This window comes from Molothrus aeneus, chromosome 16 (genome assembly GCF_037042795.1).
Source record: "Molothrus aeneus isolate 106 chromosome 16, BPBGC_Maene_1.0, whole genome shotgun sequence".
NCBI classification, from domain to species: Eukaryota; Metazoa; Chordata; class Aves; order Passeriformes; family Icteridae; genus Molothrus; species Molothrus aeneus.
This window is the reverse complement of record NC_089661.1, coordinates 2,416,949-2,436,281: the sequence shown is the minus strand read 5'-3', so window position 1 is coordinate 2,436,281 and position 19,333 is coordinate 2,416,949. Positions and strand designations below refer to the sequence as shown.

The 19,333-nt window shown below is 41.3% G+C and overlaps 1 protein-coding gene across 5 annotated transcripts in view; it reads right to left on the bottom strand.

Annotated features, from left to right (window-relative positions):
• The window catches only part of CREBBP (CREB binding protein), a 97,390-nt gene that overhangs the window by 73,245 nt on the left and 4,812 nt on the right, over nt 1-19,333 (bottom strand). For 4 of the 5 annotated variants that reach the window (XM_066560544.1, XM_066560546.1, XM_066560545.1 and 1 more), the window contains exon 2: nt 9,941-10,653. In XM_066560544.1, the coding sequence (XP_066416641.1) occupies nt 9,941-10,653 (713 nt within the window). The remainder of the gene's footprint in view (nt 1-9,940; nt 10,654-19,333) is intronic. The other variant, XM_066560548.1, reaches the window with a different exon arrangement.

The following is a 19,333-nucleotide window of genomic DNA, read 5'->3' as shown; positions in this document are numbered from 1 at the left end:
ACATGCCTGAAGAAAAAAAAGTCTCCAAAATTCTGCACAAGCCTGAGTACAAACACAAAGAAATCTACTACAATTCCTGCACTCAGTATCACTGTTGTACTTGTGAAGCAAAATAAAGCTGAGGTTTACTCTGTAATGAGTGTCACCTCTGCAAACAACAACTTCAAAGCTCTAATGAATAATTAGCCACAATTGATCAATGCATTCCAATTGCTTCAAGAGCTTTTATAAGTGCCAAGCAGAGCAAGTGGCTTACTTCAGATAAACAAAAATTATTCTTAGTATACAAGAACAGAAACTTAACCAGAACCACAAAATTAACTGTAGATGTTTCAAAGGTTTGTTTCATCAAGAAAATCTAGTTTGGACATGAAGAATAATTCAACAATACTTGAAAAGAGAATTTTGAAAGGCTGAAATTCAGTGAAGATATGCCTCAACAGATACTCAACTGTATATTCACAGGCCAAAATTTTTAGGAGTTAATTCTAGGAGGAGCTTCAGTGTTCACTAAAACACATTTATGGTCAGACCAAAACACAGTTTTCTAACATAGGTTCCCAACTGAGTATCTCTGTCCTGCACCTCATCACCATCAAGCTGAATCAAAGTTTAGGAACAGAGTGATAGGCAAGGGGCAATGTCTTTAAACTGAAAGAGGGGGAATTTACATTAGATAACTGTTCCCTGGGAGGGTGGGCAGGCCCTGGCACAGGGTGCCCAGAGCAGCTGGGGCTGCCCCTGGATCCCTGGCAGTGCCCAAGGCCAGGCTGGGCAGGGCTGGGAGCAGCCTGGGACAGTGGGAGGTGTCCCTGCCATGGCAGGGGTGGCACTGGATGGGCTTTAAGGCCCCTTCCAACCCAAACCATTCTGGGATTCTGTGATTCTATAAATGCAGATTCCTGTATCAAATTCAACTCAAAGTCAGCAGTCCTTCCTTTCTTTCCTGTAGTGTGGCTATCAGCCTTGCAGACTGTACCCAACAGAACTGCCAGCTGTGGCTGCAGCACCTCAGCAGTGCCTATAGCTGGCTGGAGACAGCCAAGGAAAGGGAGAGACCTCATGCTCCAAAAATTTGGTATTATAAGGAATAAGCTGTTTTGCTAAGAGAAAACAGTAGCACTATTTAAGAGGTTCTTTCCCCATTTATGTCCCAGAAGCTGGCCAAGGATACATTATCAGGCAGCCCATGGAATGTTATATTCCACAGAGGGGGCAGAGAAGACAACAGTAGCTCTGAGGAGGAACAGGAACAGGAAAAGTAGCTCCAAAATATAAAGAAAAGAGATATTCTGTGTCCTTTCTCTACAATGTATACTCTCCTTGACATACATGAATCCTAAAGGAAAAGGGGAAACACTGAAGGGAGAGGCTGTGACTCTAAAAGTAACCACACTTTTCAATTGCAGACCAAGGAGAAAAACCAAATAGACAAGAAACAAACTCACAGTACAGGTTACATTAAATACATTAAAAGAAATAAAAATCAATATTACTTACTCCAAGCAACTACTTAGCACAACTATCACAACCTGATATTAACTATGGAGAAATGTAACTATAAATAATTCACGCTGTTAAAATAATTTTAAAATAACATTAAGAGCCAAATATGTTTGTTTTGAAACACCACAGTGACTTCAAGAGCTACTGTGACATTTCCAGTCCTATAAAATCTTCTCCTTGAAGATTTAACAATACCCATGAAGCTACTGAGACAATTCTGAACAGGCTTTTAAACAAGGCAAGTTCTGATGGTTGTCTTTAAACAGGATTAAAGTTGAACAGTTTAACAAACCAGGCCTGTACACACATTCCTCACTGACAGCAGCTGCACAGAGGATGATCCAGAAATGCTTTTTAACCCAAGATGCCCCATATCAGACTAAGGGGGCCACCACTGTTTGTTCCAAGAGAGAAATCTCATCTTCAACTGGTGGTGTTCCAACACTTGTCCATTAGCAGGGTACAAAGATCCTCCCATCCTAAAGGCAGTTATTTAATTAAGTCAATTTGCCAAAAGCTTCAAAGGGCATTTGTTTTGTTTCCAAAACTCCCCTGACAAGCAGAGCAGCCAGGGCAGCATTGTGCTGCAGTCACTCGGAGAACACAAATCCTCTCCATCCAGAACAGCAGCAGAGTGCTAAATAATCTATTTGCCACTCTTCAAAAAATCTGTTCCATTTCTTTTGGCAAGGAGGGTCCTATATTTAACATGCTGTATTTTCATTATGATTCACTCTCAAACAAAGGCACTGTTGAACCTCTTTTAGAGCACAGGACACTGTTATTTCCCCAAACCTAAATAGGATTTGTACACAGATACCAAAGAACACGTCCATCACTTTGGAATTTGAGATTTTTCACAATATGTAAGCACAGACATTTCCAGGTGCTACTTACAGGTAGTTTTTGTAGCACCAGGAGTTCAAAAATCATCTCAAATCTTATTAATCTAAATCTCAATTCTGCAAAGTATTCCTGGCCTTAGAATTAAAGCCATTGCTCGGATTACACATAAACAGTTAAAACACAAGCCAGCTTAGTGTGCCACTTCACAGTCACAGTAATTTCTGGAGTAAATAAAAATACTCTTTACTGTAATAGCAAGGAGGAGGAGGAGAAATGAGCACATACTATTTACAGTCCATGGACATAGTTACAGCAAAGTGATGCCACATACAAATGGACTTCAGCTTCCAAACAAAAACCAACAGGTAGTTCCCCCAAACATTCACAAGAAGGAAAATGCCATTATATTCTGCCATTCCTTTTTCTCAGCCCTGCAGAGTAATCTAGCAAATGTGCCAGTAAGAATTCAGAATTATTCTTTCACATATAGAGGAAAAATATCTATTGAAACACCTTTTCTAGGTTAAATCTTAATCAAGGTGAAGAATAATCTGCCCACTACAGAGTAATTTGGGCATGCTTTGTGCTGTTTTATTGGGCTCTTTTATTTTAACCCCATTGAAATGAGTGAATTTCAAAATTCCAAAGTGCAACTTTCCAACATAATCTTATTTTTTTGCCTGATGGTTGAAGTGTCCTGTTTTCCTTCAACAAAATGTTTTTCACTTGTGGAAGCTGCAAAAGGAGAATTGCCTCCTCTCACTGCTTCCACTCCTGATCCATTTCTCAGGAAGGCTGACACACTTTATCAAACTCTATGTAATCTTCCAAGTTTCCTGCACTGCCTTTTTTCTAAAGAAACAGACCACCAGCATTTAGATTCCAGACCACAGCACTGCCTGCTTTAACACATTTCTGTATGTCCTTCCAATTACAGGATTCCAATATAATCACAGCTCACTGTCAAGCACAAATATTATCTTTTAAGTAAGGGCAAGATTTGAGACCTGCTAAAAGGTCTTTTCATCAGAAAGGCTCCTGTGAAATCATATCTACATGCATGATTAGAGTCTATTAAGAAAATTACTGTGACACAGATTTCCTCCTGACTGAAGGAACCAGGCATTTCGTAACTTCTACACACCAACGTTGCACTTGGCAGGTTTTTCTCCCTCCCAACATCTGAGTCATTTTTTACCTGAGTATTAAAAACCCCAAACTACAAACAGCAGCAGGAAGATATGTGAAAGCAGTCTGAAAACTGGAATGATGTCATCTCAGTTACATCTATCAGTATCTGGGAGTTTCTGTCATTTTGACTAACCTGAAACAACACTGGAAATCCTGCTTTTAATCAATGGCTTCCAAAGGAACTGGTGAATCTGCTGGTTTCAGTCCCAGAAGCTTCTTTTAGATAAACTCAGAAATAAACCCCACTCTAACAACAAAAACTGAAGAATGACAAGACTCTCACCAACATAATTGATGGTTAGTGACTAAAAGCTTCATGTTTGTGGTAGAAGATAATGGCACAATTCTGCTCTGAAGAGATCCCATAACATTTAATTTTTGTCAGCTGGCTGATAAGCCAGTGCAAGTGCACAGAGAGGATTTTGGGTGTGAAGCAGGAGGAGAGGAAACTGAGCTGTGGTTTGTCCCCACCAAGGCTGAGTGCTCTGTTTCTTGCAGCCCTGGAGCCAAACTGAACCTTGATACCTGCATGAGCCCCAGCCAAGTGCTTATCACTGCAAAGATCTTCAATTACATTGCACAACTGCAAACAAGACTTAACTCATGTACTAGAAACAGGAAACAAGTGAATTTCGGCTGCCAGGAGTAAGAGTTGTGGGAAGTGAGCTTTTTAAGTCACTAAATCTCTTTGACGTATCAGCAAACTCATCTGTGGAGCAGCAATTTCCACGGTCATGTTTCAAAACAAAACTGCCTCAGAGACTTTCATTTTACTACAAGTCAGTGAGTTTTGCTATTATGTGTTTCTCTGTATTTACAGCTTTCTTCTGTTGTATTTTTACAAAAACACATATGTCTCACCTCAGTAAAAACGCTGTTTTGGTGCTTATTATTTATCAGAGGATGGAGCAGCTATGGCTGAGTCTGTAGCATTATTAGGAGTCCCTGGAACTGGGAAGCAGCCCTGTTTGGAATATGATTTGGACTGGCTACTGGTGTTTGCCAGAGGCATGGTCTGCTAGGAGACAGGCAGCTTGGCAGCCGAGCACGGACAGCTCCGTGGATGAGAAGCAAATTAACTGCAAGTCATGTTAAAACAATTCAGGCAGAATTCAGACAGATTGAGAGCCACCACAGAAACAAACAGCACCAGCAGTTTGCTAAAACACACAGAGCTGCAAAGGAATGAGAACATCTTCAGCTGACTTAATTCACAATCAGCAAGCGTATCTAAATCTGGTGCTCAGCAAGAGCAACTGGGGGATCTGTTTAAATAAATAGTTGGCTTCATTTTTTCTCATCACAAATTTTCCCTACCACAGTTTCCTCACAACATCGAGACAAGTAAAGTAACCACATACATTGTGTAAATCCTGCTCTTTAACACAGCTCATTATCATATGGAATTTACTCAAGATTAATTTCCAACACCAAAACATCACTCAGTGAACAGCACAGGGAGCAAAACTGTGAATGTGCTTGTTCAAGGCACATGTTTTACACAGACACCCTGCCTGGAAACAAAGACAGAATTCACCTCTTTTATAGCTCAACATTAAAAAGCCCCAAGACAACGGGTTATTCTCTTGGTAGAAATAAAAAATGCTTTTACTGGTTTCTGAAGTTCACTTCTGGTAAGAGTTCCTCCTCCTCTTTAATCTGACCCTGCTCTTACTGAAGCATACACTGCCATGTGGCTATTTTAACTGAAATAAAGTTGAAAACATGCACTGTCCAAACAAATTAGGCCAATACCATTTAGAGGAAAAAACTGTTCTGCACTCATAGGCAAAAATCCAGCAGACCAGATCTAGTTTTGCACAGTTAGTGATTGTTTTGAGCCTGTTCAGGTTTTGATGCCAATCCCATGCTGGTCCCAACTTCCAGTGGGGCTTAAATCCATACACAGAGGTAAGGAAAACTCATGTCTTGCACACAGCACTTGGAACTCTGGATCTAAACTCCTTGCTAGCTCCTGGAATACTACCCTGGAAGATCTGCCAGCCACATCAGCTTTTCCACCAGTTTCTCCCTGCACACAGGTTCTATTTCATATCAATATTAGTATTTTCCTTCACAGTTTTCAAAATATGTAGATTGACGTTACTCAAAATCTTCAATCTTCAAAAAGGTATCCCAAAAAAAACCCCAAACAACCATTAATGTTGTAAACACCGTAACTAGGTATGAAAATAAACATTTTCTTCTTGTCTCTTCATAGATTCAGTCTGACCAAACAATTAAATCTTTTCTGAGGCATACAGAGCCCAGCAATGTTTGATTAAACTGTGCCTGCCTTTCAGAAGGAAAGCTGAACTTGGGGTAGGTTTAATGGTTCTGCAAAGAAAAACACTCAGAAAGGAGCCCCCAGCAAGCTGTATCTTCACTGCAGGTTAACAGCAGATTATCAGCCATGCACAACTCCAGATTTTTTCCTTAATTTCTGCTGCTGGGTACCAGAATATCCTTGTTGGAGTGACAGGACTCTGAAGTCACTGAAGAAAAGGGGGTTCCTTTTACAGAATTGTATGAGGAGGCTTTAGAGCTTGGAAACACATGGAAAAGAAAACACTCAAGAGTCCTCTCATCTGAATGGGACTTTACCCCTTAAGAGAAAGAGCAGAAGCACCAGGTAGAGGAATCACAGTCCAAAACTCCTAACACAGGGCAAAAAGGAAGCCTGAGAACCATACAAAACAAATGGGAACTTCCCAACATTTTTTTCTAACTTTCCACGGGCTTTGACAGCTCTACTAGACACAGGGAATGCACCTCAGCAAGAGACTCTCTAACAACTCCATGAAAGAAACTCAATTTCCAGCCCTTGGCAGCCTCAAAGAACAGGAAGGTTTCGTCTCCTCCACCTGGGAAAGAGGAGCTCCCACAGCAACAGGAGACACGAGCATGTCCCCAATGAAATGCTCATGACCATCTGCTGAGCTTTGCTACTGCTCATCACATCCAACAACCAACAATCTTCAAAAAACACTTCTAACAAGATGTTCTAGATGGTTTGAACACGTTTTCTGGACTTAATGGACTCAACAAAAAACATGCTACAACACAAAAGGGCAATTCATTACTGCTGGAGATGCCTGTGACAAGATGATCTGTTCCTCTACTCCCATCAAGTAATAATTGTTCAAAGATAAATCCTTTCCTCTTTAAAGCTGATTTCCTAAGGAACTTCAAGCCAGTCCAATAAAAATTCTCCTTGCAGTGTCATCCAAGAAAAAAGGGCCCCAATGTCACAATTACAAGCAAAATTGTTACAGGAAAGGAGACTGCCAGGGAGGGGGGCAGAGACAGACACAGTATCATGGAAGAGGTAGTTCCTCAAAGGTTTCCAGGTATCTCAGCAAGAAAAATCCCTGATCTTTGGAGTGTCATGTGAAATCTTTGCTCACATCTCTACAGATTGAGGAAATATTTTACTTTAATCTCTCCTTGCCAATGGAAGAATAATTGTCTTGATACCAGCACCTTCTTGCCCTCTGACACTGAGAATTGGTTATTTTCTATTTCTGTTTGAAAAGGTGAGAGGTAAGGTTTATCCCCACCTTTGGCTCATGCAAGCACAGGAACACAAACCTCAGTCACCCTGCTCAGTCCTGCCTTAAAACAGCAAGTCCAGACCAAAATTACCAATCATGGTTGATGATTCAGATGAAATGAATCCTTGCAATTTTTGAGCTCAGGTGAAGGGACCAGATTCTGGATATTTTTCCTTCTTTTTCTCTTAATAGAAAGAATGCTTATATAAAGACACCACAACAAACAAAACCAGAAAAAGGAATGGATTGATTAGTCACACACTAAAAAAGGATTAGAACCAACCACCACAGAAGCAAGGTCTTGCCTAACAAAACTGGTCCCAAACCATGAAGGGTCACAAGTTCCCCACAGTGCATATAAACACACCGAATTAAGAAAAATGGGCTGGAGCTGTACTTGAACAAGGATAGTCAGAGATGCACATCACTTGTTTTTAATGTAATTAGAATAATAAATAGTTCTTTTAGGTGTTTTTTCTGCATTTGTACTTCACAGCTCTTTCTTTCCCATAGGATATTCTCTAGCCACCACCTAGAGAATTTCCTTCCAGCCTTGATACACATACAGCAGGATGGCAGCTACATTTTAAGCTGTTTAGACAAGTTGGACACTGCTCACTATTAGGTAGATCAGCTGCCTCACCACTTTTATTACAGCTCTTTAAATCTTTTAATCTGTACACATTAAGTGGTAAACAACAGGGAATCAGGAGGTGAAAAAACAAACTAACCCAAATTTTCCTTCAGCAGAAATTCCAGTTTCAGAAGAACAGACAAACTCAATGAAGTTTTTCTTTGCTTTTCTTAAAAGCTTTGCTGAAGCATCAATAAGAAAAAGCTAACAAACAATCATGGCTGATAATCCTATTAAGATAATAAACTGGGGGATGGGGAGAGACTGGAAAAGGATACCAACCCTCAAATGCCAGCTAAGAAAATGGCAAAGAGAGAGAACACTGCTGCTTGGCACAAGAAAATTCAGGGAGCAAGTATTTGTTCCAAAATGGAAACACAACATTTTTGTGTAAAATAGTCAGCTCACCTTCTCTCTTTAATAAGATAAAAAGAAGATGTATATAAAGTTAAACTTTTTAAAGAAACACAATGCTTTTAAGCTTAATCTTCTTCAACAAGAGATGGAGCCCTGGAAAACACCAGTTTTCCTGTTTTACTTGGCCAAGTTTTTAAAATTATTTTAAGTGTACATTCAAAGAAACACCATTTTATCACTTATTCTCTGTCATGAAAAGTCCTTTCACTGTTCTCTTCCAGTGTATTCCTTGCTCAAGCCAACTTTACTTTGCTTTTTGCACAGGTGTAAACTGAGGCAGTCTGGGTCCCTTTCCTGAGCTGGTGAATCCATTTGCAGCTGGCAACAGGCTAAGCCTGAAGTCCCTGAAATCTGGAATTTGTCTGAGTTCTGGCCTGTTCTTTACCAGAGATGGGTTTGTTTAAAATAAACCAAGACCTCAGAGAACCTCCCCCATCAGGCTCACACAGACTCTGTCAGCAAGTCCTTTGCTTTGGGCTAATTCTACTTCAGTTGGTTCACATAAAACACAGTAGAGACTAAGAAAAATCTGCTCCCAAGAACTTAGGTATCTGTAAATTCACAGAAATAAGCCAGATAAATAGAATTCCTCACTCTTCCCACAAATTTCAAAGGAAAACAAAAGAAAGATAAGCTGACTCTCTTTCAGTGCAGACCAATCAGCTTCCACACAACAAAGTTAGCTGTCTCCAAAACAGTTATGTCAACTTTCAGATGCTCTGACCTTCACTCATAACACAAGTATCTCTTCCTTAAGCAGAAGCATCTCTTCAATGCAGAGAGAATGCTTTTTATGGGTTTTATTTAAAAAAACCCCTAAAATTAACTATACAGACTCCAAAGTGATGTGAGCACCTCTTCAGAGTACAGGACACACACTTTCATGTCAGACAATGCAATTTTTTTCCACAATACTAACACATCAATGAATTAACATTTACATGCTAATAAACTACAGTGACAACAGCTACTGATGTATGAATAGATAAAATATCAGAGACAAAAACTGACCTTTTTTCTACATATCAGAATATGGCTGGTTTGCCATCAAAATTTCGTGAAGCAACTATACCAAAACAATCCAAACAAGAGATAAGGCACAGGGCAGGAGGAGCAGCAGTCAAAACACTGCTCTAAGCTCACACCTGGGAAACAAAGAACTAAAAAGCAGTAACTGTATCAAACAGGGAGCCAGAGCAGTGCCCCATGACAGAAGCAGATACTTCCAGGTATATATTCCCTGCTCTGACCCACAAGGGCCATCAAATTAGGCTCTTGCCCTCCCCTTGCACAGTTTGCATTAGCTTGGCAATCTACATGAAATTTGACGTTTCCAGATCAGTTCCTCCATATTTAAAAACCATTTGCTGCACGGCTGCTGACAGAGGTCCTTGACAAAAGGAGCAGTTGCTACACCTCTCCCTTCAACCTCCAAGTGTTCACATTGCTTTAGAAGATGGTGTTGTCTGGCAGCTAAATTGAGATCCTGCAGGATCCTTCCTTTCTGCAGGATTATGCTACTCTTTTCTAATTCACTCTGCTAAGATACTTTCCAACTTTTAGCTTCGAGGATGTCTTTTTCAACAAGTGCTTTCATTTTTGCTTACATGAGAAGAACTGCTTCAATTATCTCCTTTTCACAATATCACTGGGGACTGAAATGGGGAACTACACACTCAAGAAAGCACATCCTTTAGTTCTGTCCCAGAAAAGGATCTACTGTGCTTCCTAAACACCTGTATGGAGAAAAACAAGTGCAATAAATAGAATACAGTAAATGGCATGTACATACTTTAGTAATTGCTCCTGTCTGTGCTGTGTTCAGCCCGGTATGCCCAGCCATCTGTGGAGATACTTGGGTTAAAGTCTCTGCCAGCACACTGCCTGCATTCCCCTGCATGGCAGGGGCAGAATATTGCATTCCTGCTCCCCTTCCTCTTCCAGCTGCCCCAAGAGATCCATTCATTACCTGCCCTTGTCCTTGCTGAGGCTGATTCATTAAACTGTGACCAGAATTACTGTTGAGAAGGCTCTGGTGTGTCTGACTGAAATTAGTATTCATACATATCCCAGGTCCAGTCTGTGATGTCGCAGGGCTGCTCGTCACCATTCCCACTTGTTTTTGTGCTTGAGAGTTCAGAGTTTGGGATGCAGGTGTGGTAGGTCCAGAGGTGCTGGCTGCTTGTTTGGCCAGGCCAGGAGCAGAGGAGTCCCCTGGGTTCAGCGGGCTCTTGCCCATGGCGCCCAGGCTGCCGATGCTGGCGCTGTTTGGCTGCCCCTGCACCTGAGCAGCCACTCCCTGCTGCACGGGGCTGCTCGAGTTCACATTGCCAATTCCTGGGTTCAAGGAAGAGCCGCTGCTGCCCCTCAGAAGTTCAGAAAGTTGTTTGTGTTTGGAAGCCGCATCTGGAACGAGGTTCCCACTGCTATTTAAAAGGCCCAACTCGCCATTGGGGATCAGCTCATCGGGAAGATCATTTTCCAAGTCAAACAAGGATCCAAAATCTACAAGTTAAAACAGAAACATGGGTGAGAAAACATGACAAACGAGTAGCTAAAATATTTCTCTTTGCTACTTTGTACCAGCGTTAACAAGGACAGGCATTCAGGATGTCTTTACCCAGGACTAAGAAGTGAGGGAGGGTCCCTTTCAGAGCACAGCCATCACACACTGTGCACACACAGCCACACAGGGCACAGCACTGGCCAATAAATAGGTTTTCCGGCAAGAATTTTGACAAAAGGAAGCTTAAGAAAACTAAGGTTGCATGAATACAATGATCTGATCTAATGCTTAGATTTCCCTTGTTTTGGCTAAAAGATGAAGGCAGAAATAACAACAGATTTTTTTCCTATTGATTTATGCTCCCAAAAGAGCAATTACATCACCTTTTCCAACCTCCTCTGTAATCCCAAGCCACCGCATTTCACCCAGCAATTCTACCCTGTCATTTATGTGTGCACATGGCCAAAGAACATCTTCCAGCACTGCTTCAAAACTTCACCAAAGAACAACAATGATTTCCTCAGCAGTTTGATCCCAGTCTCACATATGAAGATGTTTCAGATCAGCTTCTAGTCCTTGATTTGTACCATGATCTGCTACCTCAGAAGATCCCGAAAGGGACTCAGCATTTTCTCCTTGTAATGTCTCTTGAATCGAGTCACTGCTCGATTCCTGAACAGCTCAAATAATTCAAATTGCTCTGTAAGTGCCCAGTCATCATTTATCATGCCCAATATTGACAGAGGTAATCCACACACTCTCCAGATGAGCAAAATAAATCAATCAAATCTTCATTAAGCCACTTGAAGGAACAGCTCTGCCTGGCTGCCACATCCAGACTAATAAAAAAGTGGTGGGGCTTCTTTTATTTTCCTTTAAAGGACCAACTCAGGTTCACTCAAATATTTTATTGCACATCATAAGCAGCATCTGTATAACAAGGTTATTTGAGTATGTAACTAAAAAATAGAATGTTAGTTCACTGTATATAGGTACTCCCATGTGAAAATAAAAGTTACATATTTGAAGACATAAGGACAGGCACATATTTATAAACATCTAAGCAGACCAGCCTCAATACACCAGAGTAGCTGTTCAAACACACAACACATCTTGGAAGAGTTTTCCAATCCAAGGATGTGAACTAAAACAATCACTTCTCACTGTAACATAAATGAGTGAAAACATTATTTTGCCCCCCAAGCCAGCCCTGAGAAACCCCAGTCCTTCACACTGAGCAACAAACCACATTTTTTCCAGGTTAGAGCAAAGAAGAGTTTTTACTTAAGAAGGATATTCCAAAGGCTTCATTGTTTTAAAGTTTAATTCGCTCTTCAACCACAAAAAAGTTGGTGCAAGATGCAGGCTGCAAAAATTATGTAAGATGGTACATTGAAAAGAAACAACAAACCTCAAGCAACACAAACTATCACAAAGCACAGATACATCACCAAGCCATCTCAGTACATTTTAATAGTGTAGTGATAGCTTTTATCAGCATGTGCATTTCCAATTCAACCTAACTGAAGAAAAATTAATAAAAATGGTCAGATTAGCAATGCCTAGTGAGTTACACAAACAGGCACAGTAAACAAAGACAAAACCATGAAATTCTGGCTGTTTTGAGGTGCTCTAAGCTCCATGTCCTTCAGGGGCCCACACTGCCATCATCACCTACTGGAGTTAATCCAGGATTGCATGATGTTGCTTGTGACAAGTACACCCTGCTCAGAACAGAGCCCCTGCTCCCTTCCAAGCAGGCAAGGAACAAACTAACATTCATTCAGCAAGATTCATGAAAGTATTTTTAATTTCTCTTCCTTGCTGCCTTTCATTTCAGGTCTTTAGTTCATCTTTCCTGGCGTACCTTCGATTCCACGATCGCTTCATCTCTCCTCCACTTTCCCACACAACACCTGACACTGACCAGGCTGCAGTCTGCCACTTCATAGACATTTTAGTTCTACTTTCCCTCTTCCACTCTCCCAAATTTCCCTATTTAAGCTGGGAATGCTGGGAGGGGCTCTGAGAGGCTCTGCCACAGGAGCCCAACCAAATCCATCTGCTTGAGCATCACCAAGTGTGGCACATGGGGCCAGGGCTGAGGCTTTGCCTCTCTTCAACTGCTCTCATCACCCCAGCCCCCCAAATTCAAGGTTTCATTCACACAACTTCTGTAAATCCCATACAAAGGTGTTCTTCCAAGCTTCTGCATCAAAATTGTTAATATTTCATGGACCATGGATGTGTGGGTGTGGGGATAGGGGCAGAGAAGAAGAGACAAAATGTCAAGGGGGAAGATGTTGCTGTGGCTTAAAGAGTAGTTTTTTCCAGCTGTATTTCAAAATGGGATGCTGGAGTATAAATGCTCAATTTGTTTTTTTTGCTTGGCTGGCTGGACTCTCTCAGTCTTGCCAGAGCCAAGAACTGGAAATGTTTTTGCAGTTTACAAAAAAGAGTGAAGAAAGCATTTGGGAATATTGCCACTTAAAACCTGAAATAATCTACCACTCCTAAGCTCCTGTAAGAAGGCTGTACATTTAGGTTAGACATGGAAAATGTACTGCTCTGCCAGCAGGAAAATAAAAAGCAGGTAAACAACTTAACACAATGGTCCTGTAAAAATTCACCAAGAATTCAATTGTTCCTGCAATGATTAATCATCTTCTTTTATATTTCATCAGAGTCATGCACATTAAAAACAGCAACACAAGGCACATTTTACAATGGTTATAAAATACAACAGAAAACAAAAATCTACTTGAGCATGTCTGCAACAAATCCATAAAGATAAGAGATTGTCTTGGCAGTTATAAAAAGAATAAGTATATTTATACACATATAAAAATCTGCCATAATAAGAACATGGCCCATTTCTACTGACAGAGAAATGAAAAGCAACTGCAGTGCCTCCATCCTCACAAGAAGAACAGAATTGATCCCATTCTCAATGCTTCAACTGTTTCTCAAAGGCTAAAAACCAAAAAAAAACCCAAGGGATGCCTTTGCCTTTCCATGCAGTTACCTGAAGCAATGGTCAGGGAACACCTTTGCTGAGAAGTCTCACCAAGCTTTAAGCTCCATCCTCAAAGCTGCCACGCACCCAGCACACAGCAGAGCAGGAAAAGTGGTCTGGATTCTAAAGGAGAACAGAATCCTACACCCAACAGGCACATACCTCTAACTCAGGGCTCCTGCAGCAGCAGAGCTGACTAAGGCTGTGCAGATTCACCTCCTTGTGTCTTGTCTCTAACACAGCACCTCTGATCCTCAACCTGATACCTTTCAGTACCTCTGTCACATAAACCCCAATGTCCTCTCAACAGCAGAGCACCAAAAAAGCAGAGATTATGTTTTCTGGAAGGCATGGAAAAGCACTAGGCAAGTACCACACCCCCACTCTTTCCAAAGGGCTCCTTCTCCAATCTGAGCATTCTGCCTTCCTCGAGCAGCTATTTTCACACATAGAAGATAACCACACTTGAGACAGTTTCTCTCCTAATTTCAGTCTTATGAGCTTAAATGTCACAGTTTTCTGCCTTCCTGGACAACACTTTCAGCAACCAGAATTAAAAAAAAAAACATGTTCTGTTTCCTTCTAGGCCTTCTCAGAAGAAAAAACCCAAAACTCTGCTGCATCCTGAAGGCAGAACATTCTCATCTGTACAACTGCTTGTGACTGTTACTGGGAGACTTTCCTAATATACATATTCAATCAATTAACTTGTTTCAATGTCACCATTTTTTCCCCTTTAGCTCAGCCCGGAGAGGTGACAAACATCCTAAGGTGTTTCATTATGTGTCTTATTATCTCAAATGTATCTCACAGCAAGCAGGAGGAGAACTATCAAATTCAGTTTCATTTTTTTACAGCATAATCTTTGCTTGAGACGTGACTGGGAGTTGTCCTGTCACAAACTGACTGTTCATGGCATGGAGCAGACACTCAAGTCCAGCACACAAGCAGTATTTTCACCAGGCCTTTCTTTCATGCCAACATAGCTGTTACATTTCAGTGAGCCCAATTTTGTTTTGTAAGGCTTCTTTCAATCACGCCAGACCCCAGCAGACAAAGCCTCAACAGTTCAGAGCTCCAGCCATTCCCTAAAATTCACTGTCAGGTAGCTCCCCTCAATAGCCACACTGTGTGGCACAGTCAGCAATTACCATGTCCATTCCAACTTCCTTTCCAGGTTTGAGGATTCTGGAATTTATTGTTTCACAAAAGACAATTATTGCATTTAATGTTTTAGAACAATTAACGTCTTCACGGAAAATCTAAAATTTCCAGCAAGGAAACTTCAGATTTGTGTCTTTCCCTAACAAGACATGGAAAGCTTGGGAACTGACATGCATCTGACCTTGACTTTCAGCAGAGCAGCATCACTTCTGAACACCATGTTTAACAACCAGGTTGAGAATGATGGTGATGAGGGACCTGGCTGGGTTAAGCAGACCCTGATGGCTGGGCGGAGGGTGATGAGAAGGAATAAGAGACCCAACATCGAGGATCTGGATGAGTCTCAACAATTTATGGCTTGAATAATAAGAGGTTTGAATATTTAACTAAATTTCAATGTGCCTGATCATTTAAATCACTTGCACTTGGGATGAGAAATGAATACAGTCTGGGTTGCTCATTCCTAAGTTACCAGACTGGTCAAAACTCAAATGTGTTGATATGAACATCACCTTTTGGAATCCTTGGGACTTACCTCTAGAAAACTCACTGGAATCATCATCACAGCTCTCTCTTGTTGACAGGCCCAAAGTCACTCAGGTTGGAAGGGACATCAGGTCTGACTGCAGCCCAGCCCTCCACCTCCTCTCAAAGGGCACATGCTCCAGCCCCCAAACTCCTGAGCAGCCCTTCCCTGAACTCACTCCAGCTCCTCCATGACCTTCCCAGAGATGGAGAGGAGGCTGAACAATCTGTAATTGACTGTATTGTCTTTTAACCCTTTTTGAAAATGGGTTTAACACTTGCCTTTGCTTGCTTTCCTGTGGCTGGGATTTTAGAGACAGCTCCTAGTATCTTCCCCAGTCCATTCTGGTAAAGCTTCAGCAACTAAGTGACTTTTCAAAACTGAAGCTTGTTACACAAACTAATTATGAAACTATTGAAAAAAATCAGTTCTCTTCTAACCTCTACTGCAGTACTATCTGTATTCCTGACTCAGCTCCTGACACCAGCTCCACCAGCAGACACACGAGCCAGGATGGGGAAAATGCACAAATCCACATCCTTTGTACCACCACCAAGGTGTGAGGACAACTACCAGCTGATACAGGAAAAGCCACCTGCTCTGTCCCTGTCCTCCTCCTCACCTCCATGAAAAGAGAGTAATATAAACTGAGAACCTTCCTTGGTCACACCAGCTCCAGCCCCTAGCCTTTCTTTCCATTTCCATGTTTTATATCACCTCAAGGTTCTCTCTGCTCTACTTGTCCAAGTTGTCTCCATCATCTCTCTTTTGCTGGGCTCATAGTGACAACACAACCTGTGTTAAAAATCTAGAAAAACCTGAGATACTTTTATTTCAGAAGTAATTGGTGGGTTTAGGGATTATTCTACCTTTTCATAAAAATAAATCACAAATTACTTGAATGTTTCCCTATCAATTACGAAGTAGTGTATGAGAGCACGTTAAATGGCCCTTGCACCTGGCACTAAGGCTTATATAAAGAAGCAAATATTAAAAATGTCCAGAGAAGAAGCTAGTCTCTAATCTCTTCCCAGAGGCCAGAGGGGAATGAAACCAAGGTAACCCCAAAATGTGTAGCAGAAGCAGCCCAACAAGAGTGCTCACTCTGGTCTGCTCTTAGAAACATTAGGTGGCAAATGATGGATTGCCTTTGCCTTCCTCTGCCCTTCTCCAAAACCACTCTTCCTCTTAATGGTTTCCCAAGGTATCTTCACCATTTTGACACAGGTGCCACGTGTGCTCTTGTGAATAAGACCAAATCCCACCCAGCAGCATCCACAAGAACACATGGCTACTGTCCCAGTGCACATGGCTGCCAGGCTACCCCTCTCACAGACCAGAAGGCTTCAGTACATTTATTTACCATAAGAAGAGAAACCCAGACAGAAGGAAGAGGAGGCAATCTGCCTATGGGCTGGGAGCACCACACTGGGAACATCAGCTTCCCATTCACAAGATCATCCTGATGAAGATTAAATACTTTAAGGTTCTTGCAGCACATTAACATTAACAGAAGTGAGACTGCCTTCTCATCCTATCACAAACACACACATCGTGCCTCTTGCCCAAATTTAACAGCTGACAGAACATTTAAGTTCTGAATGAGCCTTTTAAAAGGAATCATCTGAGATTCTGGTAATTAATAGTGGGCACTTGCTTAAGTCAGCATGGCATGCACAGTCTGTACCAAGTTGGTATCTGCTTGTGCCTGCCTTGAGCTGGCTCCTGTGCCACCCTCACTGCCCACATGGAAAGGGAATTGGCACATAACACATTAGGACATGAATTATCTTGACAAACAAACTTTAGTTGTGACATTCCCTGGCCAGAGGCTTCTCAGTGACTATATTGCCAACACAGGTGGTTCAGGTTGTGAAGTGTTCAGGCCCTCAAGCTCCCCACAATGACTGACAGTGTCAGTGCTGAGAACTGGGCTCAGTTCTGGCTCAGGAGCTCCCTTCAGCTACACAAGTCCTTCTATGACAATTCCCACTTAACACAGCTTCTCCAACAGAACCACAGAACAGGCCTATTCTGGGAAGAGTGAAATATATAAATATCTACTTGAAGTAATATTATGAAACAAGGAAAAAAAACTAAGCAACATTACTATGAAACAGGCAAGTCTGGGGTCTCCTCTGTGATGTATAAAAGCTGCAAAAAGTACAAATTCCATTCTTTTTAATGTCACTTTTCCCTCCCTATTTCTGATACCAAATTTAAGGGAACTGTCTTCTGCTTAGCAACTCAAATTCAGCTGTGCAAGGACATACATCCCAAACCAAACCAAACATACAGAAGGAAGTAAGAGCAGACGAGCACTTGAAACTAACGATTTTTGTATATTTACGTTTAAAAAAGCTTCCAGCCGTAACTGACAATACCAAAAAACCCAACTCTCTCATGAATCTTTTACTTTAAAGCATTGATTTCAATGGGATGAGGCTGTTTTGAACCATTCTCATTAATACTTTCCTTTAGGGAATTTATGAACTTAGGAAAAAACTTCACAGCAATTCCAAACCAGACTCATACTCAGTACTTAACTCAAGCCACTTGGTAATTTCCCCATCTCTTCTCTCCATGAGATGATGACACTACACAAGAGATGACACAGAAGTGATGTCACCAGCAACACCCACTAACCCAGCCACCCGTGGTGGCAAAGCTGGGCAGAGCAAGAGAGCAGCTCGTGCTCTCCTGGTGGCACACACACACACACAGGGGCTGCAATGCAATGCCCTATTTTACCTCTCACTCTGCAGCAGAAGGGCTCCAGCTCTGATTTCTGTCTCTGCCATGTCCAACTGCAGCAGGAAAATGACTTGTGCCCAGGAGATTGGGAGAAACAGTCACCCAGGGAAGAACAACTCCTTTTCCCAATGTTGTCTTCCCAAGGAAGCTTCCACAGCACTAAAGGTGACTGGCAGGGAAGCTGGGGATTATTTTACAGACTTACAGATGTATAAATAAAAATACATCCACACAAACTGCAAACCAAAGATACTGTATTTATCCAGTTATCATAAATAACATCCTTATTTCTCAGTGATGGCAAATAAGAAAGCAGGAAAGGAAGAGTGTGTTAAGAGATTTAGATTAAGAGTTATAATTATCACTGCTAATAGAAGTTGCAGTTTTCTTTTAATTCACACTTATGATTCTGCAAAATACTTAATAGTATTTGTTGAAGCATCTTTATTAAAGAGTTTTCCAAATAAACATTTTAGGTTCTCTCTGTATCTTAGACATCTGAGAAGACAGATGGAAAACATAACATATGTTAAAAGGAAGATTTACAAAGCAAAAATTCTTGAAAGTGTAAACCAAATTAGGGTGGAAGTGTCAGATTTCTAAGTTATCCCTCAATTTTTTTCACTGTATAAGAACAAACCTCGGAATTTTTCAAATTGTGTTTTTCAACTACCCTCTCCACCCTGGTTTCACATTAACCTGCAATATGTTGTCAATAGGGTGAGGGGCAGTAAGTAAAATATAATAAAGATAAACACTAAGAATATGTGGGGGGTTTTAATGTGAAGCTGCAGGTATAATAAAAAAGCACAGCATGTTGCTGTAAAAATAATTAATGGCACTGGACGATGACTCCAAGGAATGTCCAGCCAAAATAGAACGTGAATAATCTGCAGTAGAAAACTGGGAATCATTTCACAAGCTACCAAGAGATCTCTGGAGTATAGCAAAGACACAGCCTCTATTCCTGCCTGCTGCTGGAAGGGCCTCTCCAGGAGCTCTGTGGCACAGCATTTTCTAGTTAACTTTAAGTCACTGGAGGGGGAATAAGTTTGAAGTCCCCAGCACATGTGCAATTATCAAAGTATGAATTTCAAAAAATAAAAGAATGGGCAAAATGGTAAGACTGTGGACTGTCACATATGACCAGGCTAGCAGATCATCTGCTCAACTTTTCATCCCCCACAGACATGAGTATCAAACTCCTTGGAAAGACTTG